The sequence below is a fragment of the Monodelphis domestica genome, chromosome 2, assembly GCF_027887165.1.
Source record: "Monodelphis domestica isolate mMonDom1 chromosome 2, mMonDom1.pri, whole genome shotgun sequence".
Classification (NCBI taxonomy): Eukaryota; Metazoa; Chordata; class Mammalia; order Didelphimorphia; family Didelphidae; genus Monodelphis; species Monodelphis domestica.
Window position 1 is genome coordinate 397,232,932 of NC_077228.1, and position 14,825 is coordinate 397,247,756.

The 14,825-nt window shown below is 35.3% G+C and overlaps 1 protein-coding gene across 4 annotated transcripts in view; it reads left to right on the top strand.

Moving 5' to 3' along the window:
* Window positions 1-14,825, top strand: part of NCOA7 (nuclear receptor coactivator 7) — a 226,356-nt gene that overhangs the window by 32,109 nt on the left and 179,422 nt on the right. For 2 of the 4 annotated variants that reach the window (XM_056818725.1, XM_056818726.1), the window contains exons 1-2: window positions 1,559-1,580; window positions 7,852-7,966. In XM_056818725.1, coding sequence (XP_056674703.1) covers window positions 1,563-1,580; window positions 7,852-7,966 — 133 coding nt within the window. In that variant the 5' untranslated portion in view covers window positions 1,559-1,562. Of the gene's footprint in view, window positions 1-1,558; window positions 1,581-7,851; window positions 7,967-14,825 lie in introns of those variants that run through there. The other 2 variants (XM_056818728.1, XM_056818727.1) reach the window with 2 other exon arrangements.

A 14,825-nucleotide genomic window follows, 5' to 3' on the forward strand; every position in this document is an offset into this window, starting at 1 on the left:
TTTGAACCCAGGAACTTCTCTCTAAGCCTGGGTCTTAATTCACTGAGTCAAACCAAGCTGCCTTCTATTTCTGCTTTTTTTTTTTTTGCTTTTGTATGTTTTTAATATTTTATTGATGCCTTTGTTTTTTGCATCTCTATTACCACTCACTAACTCTTTCATCTTTCATCTCAAATAAAATGCCTCCCTTTGTTAATGAATTAGTATAGTCAAGCAAAGCAAAGCAACTTACTGACCCTGTCTGAAAAATGTATATTTCATTTTGTACCCCTATTTGATCACATTTCTGCTAAGAGGTAGAAGGCATGCTTCATCATTAATCTTCTAAAGTGATCATTGTTAAGTGACTTGTCTAGGATAACACAGCCAGTATCTATCAGAGGCAGGATTTATATCCAGGTTTTCCTGGTTTTTAAGTGAGCGCTATACCACTATGCCATATTGTCTCTTTTTTTTCCCACTCTGCCTTTTAACTGATCTTCATTTGATGTCATCTCTAGTCACCGCCTAGAGTTTGAGTAATAGTGAATAACTTTTTATTTTTATATATTTGTTTCAATTACTTAAATAACTTAACATTAAGCTTTTTTAAAGTTTCCTATCTAAGTCTACTTGCATTGATTGTTTCTGAGCAAAAGATTTTCAATTTTATGTTATCAACTGATTTTATCTTCTATGGTCACCTCTCTCCTTTGTTTTATTAAGAAAGCTTCCCTAAGTTGAAAAGTTATAAAAAATGTCATTGTCCCTTCATCCTTTCATACTTTTTTGATAATTCACTTCATTAATGGCAAAATTTTGGGTACATTTCCAGTTGCTCATATTTATTTATTCATAATTACAAGTGTTCTACTGAAGTCTTATGCTAATGTGGCATTGGGCTATGGAGGTGAGCCAGGGTTCCAAATGACTAGGTCAGTGGACCACAAGAAAGTCTTAGGAAGAACTCTGAGGACTAGGTTAAATTAAGAGATGCTCATTACCAGGCTTGGTACCAGTTCATAAATTTTTTGGGTACCACAATTCTTAAAGAGGATAGTTTTCATTAGTGGAAAGAGTACCCACATTGATGAAAATCACAAATCTTTCAAAATGGGAAGAGAGAAAGACAGACAGAAACAGAGTTTTGTGCTTATTTTCCTGTTGTTTTTTTAAACCCTTACCTTCCATCTTAGAATCAATACCATGTATTGGTTCCAAGGCAGAAGAGCAGTAAGGGCTAGGCAATGGGCATGGGGGGTGAAGTGATTTGCCCAGGGTCACACAGCTAGGAAGTTTCTGAGGCCAGATTTGAACCTAGGAACTCCCAGCCTCTAGGCCTGGCTCTCAATCCACTAAGCCACCAAGCTGACCCTTCCAGGTTTTTTTTAAATTGAATAACCATTCAAATTTCTGCCCTTGGATATACCTCCCAACTGTGAATGCAAATGATTGAGAATAAGAACCTGCCATAGTAGGGCTTGAGTTGTTTTTATAGGCACATTTTGTTTTGTTCTTCAGGTGTCCAAGTTACTGTGCCATCAAGATCTAAACACAGCGGTTATATTTGTGTATTAGGAAACATGTTATGGGGAAAACAGGTAAAGGACATCTTAGGTACATTTTGGGTGTTTGTTGAACTGACTGACTGAGTGGGTATAAAAATACTAGAAGGATCAGTGAAGCATATGTGTAAGTTCAAATAAAGGTAGCCTCAGAATATACTCTGTATGCCTAAAGCAAGATCTCTTTGAAAGGAAAGATAGCATAGCAACCACAGCACTGGATTTGCAGTGGAGGACCTTGCCTCAGATCCTATCACTGCTAATTATTACACAATTACATGACCTTGAGTAAATCACTGGGCCTCAGTTTCCTCATCTCATGGGGGTTGGATTTGATCCTGAGGATACTTTCAATTTCAAAATTGATGATCCTATAAAAATATGTGTAAAAACTGAAAAATAATTGCATGAAACTATGATATAAAACTTGATTTTTATGAAATCTATTTTACAATCCCCTCTATTTAGTTAAAAATTTCCTTTTCCTATTATTTTTTAAATTTATCACTATTCTTTATCCTTGTTGCTTTCATTATTGTTGACTTATTTGAAATAGTAGTATACTTTGTATTTAGATTATATAAGACATGTATTTGGGAGTAGGGGAGGTCTGGCCACTATTTATACTAGGAAGGTAGATGTTCAAATAAAAAAGAAGCAACATATGCATCACATGTACAAACATTGAGTTGATACAGTTTTGAGATGCCTTTGCAATTAGATTCTTCTTTTCTAAAAGTATGCTCTAAACAATGTTATGGATACAGAAAGTTAACAGGTCCCTGGTGGTGTAGAAAATAATCTTCATTATAATACTTGTGAGGTAAGGTCATTGTATTGCCATTTCATACTTAAACCATAAGTTGAATTTAATCTTTAATTAGGAGTGGAATCATTATATTTAGAATCAATCAATCAATAATTAATTTTTTAAACCTTTACTTTCTGTCTTAGAATCAATTCTAAGTATCAGTTCCAAGTCAGAAGAGCAGTAAAGGCTAGGCAATTGAGGGTAAGTGACTTGCCCAGGGTCACACAGCTAGAAAGTGCCTAAGACCAAATTCAAATTTTGTATTTTGATCTTTGTAACTCCAGGCCTGGCTCATTCTATCCACTGTGCTACCTAGTTGCTCCTTTATTAAATATCAAGTTGATACTATGTGCCAGGCTCTCTGCTCATCTCTGAGAAGACAAATAAAGTGAATGAAACTCCTTACTTGGCAAGAAGCTTATATTCTAGTGGGAGACACAATAAGTACTTATACAAATATATACACAATAAATATTAAAAGAATATGTATATTTTTACACAAAGTAGTAAACTACTTGATAGTTTGGGAGGAGAGCACTAATTGTAGTGGTAGTGTAGGGATCAAGGAAGGTTTTATAGAAAAAGTGTTACTTGAGCTGCAACTTGAGGGAAGAGATTTTGAGACAGTGGTAATGAAAGAATTCTTACCAGGCATGAGAGATGATTATTACAAAGACATAAAGATAGAAGATGAATGTTGTATGGAGAAACAGAGAGAAAGTCTATTTTGCTATCTCACAGAATATGGGAAACTGATTAATGTATAATGAGACTAGGAAGTAATCTTTAGAGTAGGATTGTGACAGGCTTTAAAAGTTAAACAAAGGAGTTTATAGTTTATTCTAAACGCAAAAGGTAGTTATTGAATTTTGCTGAGTAGAGGAGTGGTAGAGTCATATCTATGCTTAAGGAAAATCCCTTTGGCAGCAGTGAGAGGATATAATCTAATGAGGAGAGGCAAGGCAGGAAGATCAATTAGGATGCCATGCCAATAATCTAGGTGAAAGGTAATAAGGACCTGGATTGAGGTGACATCTGGGTGAATAAGGTGATAGCTGTATAAGCAAGAAATGTTGTAGAGTTAGAAATGTCAAGTGGCATGAAGGTGAGGGAGCAGTTGAGAATCATGCTATACTGATGAACCTGGGAGAATGAAAAAATGATGGTGCTTTCACCAGAAGTAATGACATTTGTATAAAGAGGTGTGTTTGAAGGTAAAGATAATTAAATCTGTTTTAGAGATAATTAATTTGAGAAATCTTTGGGGTGTATAATTTTAAATGTCCAAAAGACAATTGGTGCTGCAGAACCAAAACTCAAGAGGAACTGGCATAAAGTGTTATCTTTTTCAATAGAGTAATTTATTTGTGAAGTTAAAGCTATTTTGGTGCATAGGTCTACTCAAAGATCTAAGAGAAATAGTTACTCTTAGAGTTATGAGACAATTATTGCTATTTTTTAATATATCAAACTAATATTCTGGGGTGAGATAGATGTCAGAAATCTTTTATGATTATGGATAAGTAATTTGCATGATTATAGTAAAAAAATGAGAATTTGGTTATTAAGCATTCATCCACAGAGAGGACTTGGGAGACTAAACATCAAAAAGATAAGAGACAAATGTAAAAAGACATATTTCAGAATTGTATGAGCTAAGCTTAAAGCTGAAAATGATGGGTGCTAATAGTGCCTGTTTAGTAGTTCTACAGAGAAGCTGCTTGGAAGCAGAGAATCAGGGAAATCATCCAGCAAATTGATTATTTTGACTGATACATTGTCCCTAATAAGGTGTTAGTAAAACATAGTGGATGATGATTTATAGTGATGATGCATAGTGATGATGAGTGGAAGAATTTTATAATGTATTTAACAATCGTTCTTGCTAAAAGAATGAGCAAAGCTCATAAAGGAGTTTTTTTTTTTGTTTGTTTTTAGCTCTTGAAGATCATCTATTAAAATGTTTTAATTTGCTTTAAAAAAAATTTTAGCCAAATTCCCTCCTCTCCCCCTCTCTGAGATGACAAGCAATCTGATATAATTTTACATGTGCAATAATATAAAACGTTTTTTCCATATTAGTTGTTTTGTAGAAGAAAACTTAAACAAAAAAGAAGAAATTGAGATTTTAGTTTTAGTCTTCATTCAGACTCCATCATTTCATAAAAGAACTTTTACAGATGGTACATGTATTACATGTCAATTTTTTATGATTTGACTGAATATTTAATTGGTCGCCAGGGATTTAATTTCTAAATCCCAAAAATGAATTACTAAAGTAAAATGGAATTTATGGTAGTTTATTTTTACAATAGAGGGAAGATATTAAGGAAGAGAGAAAAGGGGAGAGACAGAGAGTGTCAATGTATGAAATGGGTGTTCACACATTTTTATGGTTAAAATCCAAAATGGGCAAATCTTGTACTCAACTTTAAGTACTGTGCTTTACACTTTGGGGATTAAAATCTAAAAATATATAGAGGATTACAATTTAATCTTCACAATCAAGGAAGAGCTAAGTCCCTTCCTTGTTACAATCAGGGGAGAGCTAAATCCAATCTTCACATACAGAAAGAGGATATTGAAGTTTACAGCTCCAGAGTTGTGAGTTACCCCAAGTATATGGCATTTTCTTATTCATGTGTGAACATTTTCCCTTTAGACATGGAGTACATTAATAAGATAATGTGATCTAGGTCTATGTATTTAAGATATAAAAATGTCCCAATTATGAGTGGCTATGTGTGTAAATAGAAGTGTATTAGTGAAGGCTTCAGTACTAGAGTAGTGAATATTGAGTATATTTCCCCTCAATGAGGTAATCCTTAGGATCCTGAGAGAATTTGAGTATCACCACATGATAATCCAAACCTGCTAATGTGAGGGCAAGTTAAAGTGAGCGAGCTAAGCCATATAATGAGTAGGTATCAACATGCCCCTGTGAAAAAGTGTGAGATACTACACAGTGAGTAGCCACCCTATATATACATCCTAATTACATCATTGGGATGTGCCATATCTGTGAGGCAGTGAGATGATAATGCAGTTAATCAGATCATCAAAAGAGAGTGTATAGAAAGAAGTGTATAAAGACTTTGAACCTTGGGGAATAGCCCCACTTGGAGTCATGATAAGGATGATGAATTAATTAGCAAAGGAGACTGAGAAGGAAGGATTTAGGCAGATAGAAGGGAAACAGAGAGAACAGTGTCACACATGCACATGCACACATGCACACACATACACAGAAAGGAGAGAATATCCAGGAGGAAAAGATGATGCAAAATTCATCTTTCTGTTATTTCCACCCAGTGCTCTTTGCTCAAGTGCAAGTTTTAGCTTTCTTAGATATGTCATTGTTGTTTAATCTTTTTCAGTCTTGATTCTTTCTGACCCTTTTTGGGGTTTTCTTGGCAAATATATTGGAGTGGTTTGCCATTTTCTTCTTCAGCTCATTTAACGGATAAGGAAACTAAGGCAAACAGGATTAAGTGACTTATCCAGTATAACACAGCTAGAAAGTGTTTTGAGGTCAAAATTGAACTCAGGTCTTCCTGATTCTGGACCCAGCACTCTATCCACTGTGCCACTTACTTGCCCCTCTTAGACATAGTACCCCTTCAAATAACTGAATACCACTATTATACCTTTTTCTCCAAACTGTATCATTTCTAGTCTAAATATCCTCAGTTCTTTAAACTGATATATACTTAAATATATCAATTTATAAATATAAATACACACACACATATATATATATGTAACATATCAATATAACATGGTTTCCAGTCTTCTCAACTTTTTAGAACAGTGCTTGACACATAGTATGTATTTAATAATAATGTTGTTTGGTTGATTCTGATCACTTTTAGATATGTTTGGCTCATAGTATTTCTCATTCCCACTAGCAATATCCAAGTTCAGTCCCTCATCACATTTTCCTACTAGTATCTCTGTCTCCAGTCTCCTCCCCCCACACCCAACACACACTTACATTTACATACACACTTCATCCCACATGACAGATGAATCTTAATCTTATTACTCCCTTTCTTAAAGGTCTTCAGTATTTTTGTTACCCACAAAGATCAGTTTGTTAGCCTGTCATTTAGTGATCTACTATCAACTTTTCTATATCTCCCCATACTTATCTATATGAAACTTGCACTCAAACTCTCCAAACCTATCTTTTTTGTGATTCCCTAAAGATGTCTTAGACTATCACATATCTGTCTTTTCATATAGTGTCTTCTCCCCTGCTCTCATTTTTACCTACTGAAATCCTTCCACATCTTTAAAGTATCAACTCACATTAACTTTGTTAATGAAGACTTTCCTAATCCCCACAACCAATAGAATCCCTCCCTCCTCTAGGCTTTCGTTTAAAGAGGTCTGGTTGTGCAACTCATATGGCTTCCTTGTAAATAGTTATTATCTGTGTACAAATCTACTAGGTTTTATGTTCCTTCAGGTCAGAGATAGTATTAAAAATCTTTGTCTCATGATGCTAGTAGCTAGGATTGTGTCTTGCATATGGCCACTCAGTGACTACCTGGTGAATTAATTAAAACATGAATTTGTTTTGTATATTTGTGATTAGACCTTACATCTTCATTCTTAGCTAGGCAAAAGGATTTAAACATGATGCATTAGGCAACAGGGAAGTCACTGATGGTTTTGAAGCAGAGGAGTCACATGATAAAAGCCAAAAGAAGAGTAGAATGACAACCTTTCAAAGTTCTTTATGAGATATACCTTAGAATGAATTCTGGCTAGCAGGAACAGAAGGCTAGTCTTTTACTGAATGAGTATAAAAGGTTTCCCTTCCTGAGTTCCCATTTTTCATTCTGGAATCAGATACATAGCTGGAAGGTTAGAGGTCATCTACTTCATTTCCCTCCTTTTACAGATGAAGAAACCAGAGGACCCACAGCTAGTAAATATAAGAGCCAGCATTTCAGCCTACATGCTCTGACCTCAAAATTATTGCTTTCCCTATTACGTAATGTTTCCAAAGTTAATTTTAGGTATTTGAATTTATAGGCATAATGATCAAAAGTAATGTTTTATTTATTTGGTTCCTGGGGGGAAAGTATCCCCATTAATAATTTTATGAACTTTTTTCTTTGAATTTATTGTGAGATAAAAATTCATTGCAGATATTAACCATGATATCAAAAGTAGGGTTTAAATTCTGAATTGAAAAGAAGAAACACAATAATGTTATTGTGGCCAATTTTTGAAAGAATTCCTTTGTGATAAGAAAAAAACCTTAACTTAAGTTTATACCAGGCTCTTTATTTAATATTTTAAAACCTCCTTATAATATAATTTGTATTTTATGCAGAGTTAGCATTTTATAACTGTACCACATGACCTGTGTTTTATGGTTAAAGTTTATCTATATTTGTCATGGGTCTACACTGCTTTGTTCTTGATACGGGCAGTTACATGAGCTCATTCATCTACAGTTGTGTTGTTGTTTTTATCCTTCAGGGATATGAAGCACTGATTAAAAAGGACTTCCCCAAATACTCACTTTGCACTTTTGACTGGCTACCATGGACACCAAGGAAGAGAAGAAGGAAAGGAGACAAGGCTATTTTGCTCGGTAAGCATGTATTTTTCACAATTATTTCAGTGATTGAATACGTTGGTTGAGTGCATTTTGTCCTCTACTTTTATTAGGTCTATCATATTTCAAAACTAACAAGCACAGCAGGGGTAACTCACTACAAAGAGTTAAATAAGTTTCCTTCAACATTTTTCTCACTTGCATTTGATTTTATCTCCTATTCTTTCTTTCTTTTGTCAAATTTGCCAGGCCAATTATCAGTATTATTTAGAGAATACAGCTGTCACTGTGAATTGAACTGCAAAGTGCTTTTGAATCTCACAGCTACCTTGAATTTTAAGTCTTGGATGCCTAGCTTCTGCTATTCTATAGCTTACTTAAGTACTGAAAATCTGTGACCCAGTGACTACTGCTTGTCAGCTCCAAGAAAGTCTGCTATAAATATTTTTATAGATAGATGGAATTGATAAAATTCTCAAATAACAAAAAAACTTAACTTCTAATTTAATTTATTGTGTGTATGCAATTCATCTAGCATTTATTAAATACATACTGCATGCAAGGTATTATATGCTATGTACTGGATATACAAAAAAAAATAGAACAAATTTACTTTGAGGAACAGAAAATAATTTATTTGCATTGCTAGCTTGAAATTATGATTTATGGACATGAAATGTATTTTTATACTTTTTAATTAAATTATAATTTTGTGGGAAATATTTGGAATCACATTAGGAGGCTAAATGTTTTCAGAACTCAGACTGACAACATAAAATACAAATGCAGACTAGCCTTTTGACATGAAATACTAGAGTAGGTAGCATTTTAATGTTTTGAAAAAGTACTAAATGTCGTTTGTACCATATGCTTTTTATTTTTCAGATCTAGATATGAAATTTTGTGAAATTCTGCCCAACTTAAACAGTATATGATTTCATTGGAAAATAAAGATTAAAATAGAGGTTCTTTAAAAAATTGTCAGAAATTAGAAGGTTGTAGTTTAGAAAAACAGAAGGAAAAAACTACTCTTGGGAATAGTAAATCTTCAGTGTAGCTTATAGAAAAGTAAAATTCATCTCTTTTAAAAAGGATTTTTCTCTTAAGACATAGTCAATATAATCATAGAAAGAAAAAAAATTATTTGTTGGGAGAAAAAAGAAGTCAGGAATGGTACCTGGTGCAGTGCAGGTATCAGAGATGAAGATGGAATTGGATGGAATAAGTAAAATCGTCCAAAAGGTAGACATGTACCATATAGGGTCATAATATCTTCTCATTCTCTAACTGAGATGACTAAGAATAATCAAAGACAAAGTGAGGCTGTGAGAAATGAACTTTGAGCTAAAAGTTAAGTTTTTATCTTTCTTCTGTGAAATGCAAATCAAGCAAGGAGATTTTTTATTTAAATGGATTTTTAAAAATTGATTTAATGGTCTCCTCCTTATATTATTTTTGAACTAACTGTCCTCTAAATTCAAAGTAAAATGATGGATGATAATTAAACTCACTGAGTTGTGGCAGTTTGCATCTCTGAAATACCCAAATAAATAAACTTTCTTGTTAGGGGAATATTCCAACACTCTTTTCCTGGGCCCTCTTCTTTTTCCTCTGTTCCTTTGTTTCCTTTTTCCATGGGTTCAGGTATCATCCCTATATAGACACTCCCAAATACATATAGGGAGTTCTCTCTTCTGAACTCCCACATCCTTGTTATCATTTATCTGAGGTAAATCTCTTCACTATAAGGCTCAATATGTACAAAATAGAACTAATCTTTCCCTAAATGACCTCCCCCTCTTCCATACTTCCCTTCTTTTTGTGAGTAACTATTCTCCCAGACACCCAGGTTATCAACTTGGGAGATATTCTCGGCTCTTCCCTCTCCCACAGTCATAATAATCAATCAATTGCCAAGTTAAAGAAATTCTACCTTGACAGCATTTCTTATATCCTGTGTCTTTCTAAATACATAGCTACTATCCAAGTTCAACCCTCATTACTTCTCACCCAGACTGTTCTAATAGCTTCCTGAATGGGCTCCCTGCTTAGTATCTCTACCCTCTTTGATTCATTCTCTATATATCTATCAGATTAATCTTCCTAAAGCACAGCCTTGACAATGTCATTCTCTTGTACAAGGATTCAAGCTACAGCCTGGCTCTAATATAACTTTTCACTCTAATTAGATACTATTTATTTCTCTGCTTTCCAACCAGTAACAATAGATTGTTAGCTATTCTCTAATTAGAAACTCAAACTAGACTGTTAATTAATCTCCTGCTTCTGTAAATCTCCATAAGCTTATTCTGAAAGCTTAGAATATATTTTCCTACTGCTTAAAGACTCAACCCTATAGCTACTTTCTCCATGAACCAACACCTTTCCTTGTTAGTGTTTGATCATTATTCAAATTACCTTGTATTATACATATATATGTTATATCTGTCAGCACACTGAATGAAATATAAACTTCTCTAAAAGAAGAAGGCAGAGACTTTACTACATGCCAAGTACTGAGCTAAGCACTTTACAAATATTGCCTTATTTAATCATCTCAATAACCCTTAAAGGTGAATGTTACTATTATCCTCATTTTATAGTTGAGGAAACTGAGGCAACTCACTTCACCTCTGGACTGACACTTCAAAGTTGATGTAATGAGATAAGGGACTGACTACATGATAAATTTGGTGTACCAGTTCTAGACAGATCACAACTGCTATTCTCTTTTAAAACAATGAATGAACAAAAACCTTATCTTCTTGTCAGTATCAATTCTAAGATAGAGGAGTGGCAAGGGCTCTGTTCCCAATGCCTAGGACATGCCAAGAATTTAATTGGTAATGAATAAATGCTTATTGATTTGAATACCATTCCTGTAAGCTAGAATTCTAATTGTAGAACAATATAGACAGACGGTAGTAAAAAACGGGGACCAGAATTGCCAAATTTTCTTTACCTGCCTTTCATTAAAAAAAAAAAGTGGGGGGCAGCTGGGTAGCTCAGTGGATTGAGAGCTAGCCCTAGAGACGGGAGGTCCTAGGTTCAAATCTGGCCTCAGACACTTCCCAGCTGTGTGACCCTGGGCAAGTCACTTGACCCCCATTGCCTACCCTTACCACTCTTCTGCCTTGGAGCCAATACACAGTATTGACTCCAAGACAGAAGGTAAGGGTTTAAAAAAAAAAAAAAAAAAAAAGTGGTAGTCCCAGGACATAAAAGCAAAACAAAAATAGTCCTTACTGAATCTATGAAAATATAAATCGAGAATAAGAAATAAGAAGATCATCTTAGAAAACAGGAAACTAATAGTTTGACTATCATCATGAAATAAATTAGAAAAAAAAGGAAGCAAGAGCCATGAAAACTGGTTAAGAAGCCAGCTGCAAGATAACATAGCTTTTGAAATGCTTTCTGATACACAATTGAAATGAGCTGAAAGGGAAACTGTTAGCACATAACATGCTTACTCAGAGGTTGCTGTCTGAAAGTAGAGACCAGAAAGGCTTTGCTAGAACTGGTTGTCTGAGAGCATTTCAAACAAGGTATCTATAAAACAGTGTAAAGGCCAAAGAGTAAGACCAATCTAATTCAAGCAGTCACAAATTTCCCTTTGAACTGTAAATTATAAACCCTGCTTCTTGAAACCAAGTTAGTATTAAAACCAAACAAGACCTGGCCAGATACTCTACCTGTCCCAACAATCTCAATCTGAAACCACTGTAGAGCTTTAGTTTGCCCATGTAATCCACAAACTTTCTGATTCCACAAAATGAAATTTTGAAAATTTCTTTTGAAAACTCTGTTACTTCTCTGCTCACATTCCCAAGTAACCACTATTTTTACTTTGAGAACTAGTGTGCCATGTAATTTAGTCAATTTTTGTTTGAATTGTTTAGTCACTAGGAGTAGCTTAGTCCTCCTTCTTCATGGTGATTTAAAAATAGTCCTCATGGTAATAGGGACAGAAGGTTGTGGTAGATAATATTTACCTGTCACTTGTCCTAGTCTAATGCATACAATTTATCCAATTCATGCCACTTAATCTTCATCTTTCTTTGGAAATGAGATGGTGTAGTAGATAGAGGACTGGGCCTAGAGTCAGGAAAAGCTGAGTTCAATTCTAGCATTAAACACTTACTGTGTGTATGACCTGGAGCAAATGTCTTAACCTTTGTTTTAATTGGGGTTCTAAACTGCAAAATGGGGATAATAATAGAATCTGTCTCTCAAGATTGTTGTAAGGAACAAGTGGGATAATATATGTAAAGCATATAGCACAGGGCTTGACCCATGAATGCTAGCTGCTATTATGGTTGTCAATATGCTGGTTTCTTATTACAAATTGGTTGAATTATGCTCTTATGCTTCTGGTATTCTCTGATTCTACTACAGAGATTTCACTAGTTTAGAGTTCATTTCACTAGTTTACAGTTTATTTCACTAGTATAGAGAAATTTGAGGTTGAAGGAACTCCCTCTTTCAATGCAAGTCATTGCTACCTCTGCAAAATTGCCTTAGAGAGTTGCTTAGAACTAGATCCCAAAGAGATCAAAGAAAGATGAGTATTCAGTATATTAAAAATTTATAGCAGCTCTATTTTTTTGCTTGTTAAGCAAAGGACAGGAAAATAAGGAGGTACTTGTCAGTTGGGGAGTGGTCAAACAAATTATGCCATATGACCATAATGGAATATTATTGAACCAGAAGAAATGTTAAAAGGGAGAGATTCAGAGAAACCTGGCAAGACTTGTATAAATTGATACAGAATTAAGTAGACAGAACCAGGGAAACAATGTATAAAAAAAAACAATAGCATTGTAAAGCAAAAGAACTAGGGGCAGAGTCAAGATGGTGGGAAAAGATCACGGATCTACCTTATCTCTTCCAAATTATCCCCTAAATAACTTTGATGTAATACATCAAAATGAATTATGGAATGACATACAAATTTTTCAGGCTGAGGCAACTTAGGAAGTCAGCAGGAGAAGGTCTGTCATACTCTTCCAGAAATAGTACACAGAGTAGCCTGCTTTGGCTGATTTTGACAAACCTTGGAGTAACTAAATAATCAATAAAAGCCAGAGATGGGACTACTGTTTAGAAGTCAATTATACAGATCCCTTTGTTGGCTCTGAGTGTAGGACTCTGTTGCATTGCCCATACTCATATCCATGTCACAGTCCCAGAGTGAGGTGGAGCACTATCACACACCAGTGCTTGCTGCTTTGGGGGAAGGAAGTGTAAGATTTAAAATAGTGGATGCCATAAACTGTAAGATTTAAAATTGTTGAGGTTGTAAACTGTAGTGAGTAAAATAGTAGAAGATATAAATTATAGTAGATATAAGAGTGCGTGAATAAATTTGTGACCGCAGAAAATATGTTTCACTACAGCATCTTGTTTTTAATTCAATATATAAGGTGGTCGCCAGGGAAAATATTCTCAATTATGAATATACCCAAGTCAACTGGGTTTTATAGAGATTTTAATTAATAATACAATGAGGAATTAAAGAAAAGAGAGAAAGAGAGAAAAAGGAAATAAGTATGAAGGGCCTTAAGCCAACATGGCCTAGACCTGAGTCTTAAGAGAGAGAGATCAGTCAATCAGTCTTTTATCACTCACCACAAGGTCTGTCTAAGCAAGGATTCTAGTGACACCAGGCCAGCTCCATCTCAGCTGACTTCACCAGAGAGAGTTCCAGCCAGAGTCCTCCTCAAAGAGAGATCCAGCCAGAGACTGTTTCAAAGGGCTTCTCTCCAGAGCCTCCAGAGGGACAGAGTCCCCTCAGAGGAGCTCCAGCGAGACCTCCTTAGAGATTGTCCTCCAAGAGCTTCCCTTCTCCAGAGCCTCCCTCAAGAGATTCTTCCCAAGCGATCCTCATCTGAGATTTCTCCAAAAGGATTCTCATAAGAGCCTTCTCCAAAAGGATTGTCCCCTCAAGAGATTCTGCTTTTTCTTATATAGGGGTTTTTCTCCTATGTCACCTCCCCTAATTCCTTACATCTACCAATCACTGTAGACTTTTCTAAAGGACAACCCATTCTAAAAACACTGCCGGGTCAACTTAATCCCTTTAGTAAGTTTGAATCAGAAAAAACATTGCTGGGTCAACTAATCCCCTCAGTAAGTCTGAACCAGAGAAAACACAGCTGAGTCGACTAATCCCCTCAAGAGAAAACCTCTGAGTAAGTTTTCACCTCTTTGCTCCTGGCAAGTTTACAAGTTGCCCGACCTTTATAGGTACCTAGCATCCCATTGTATCAATGCTAAAAATAGGCATGGCTCAAAGAAGTCCCTGCCTCATCATAAGCATGGGTCCAAGTACTTTCATTGTTTAGCAAGGAGTTTTCTCCCCTAAAGCAGTCTTAAGTATGGGCGGAGTAGAGGTCCTCCCATTTCTGATCCTGGCGAGTTCTCACAGTCAAAATGGGGAATGTTCCCAGTAGGGAATTGTTCCAATTGAGAATTCCCCATTGGGGAAAATTTTTAACATTCACAAGTCTGAGAAATTTCAAGATTTACCAGAGGGGACTTTGGTCTCAGTTCCCTGGCAGAAAAGAGTGCTTTTGGTTACTCACAGACCAGTACATAATCTGGGGGAGTATTAAAAAAAACCCTCTTCTTAGATCATACAACCTTAGGAGAACTGAAAATTTATAGATTCCCAGAGCTAGCTCTGAAAGCAGCTGCACAAAGAACCTAAAGCTTGCGACTGTTCTCCCTTCTCCACAGGAATGGCAGTTACTTGTAACAGGTTTGTTTTAAGTTAAAAGATAAGAAAAGACTGGAATGTGAGGAAACAACAATAAAAAAGAAGCTTAACCTAGAAAGCCATTTTGGTGACAGGGAAGGAAGACTAAAACACAGATTTGGAAGAAGACAGCAA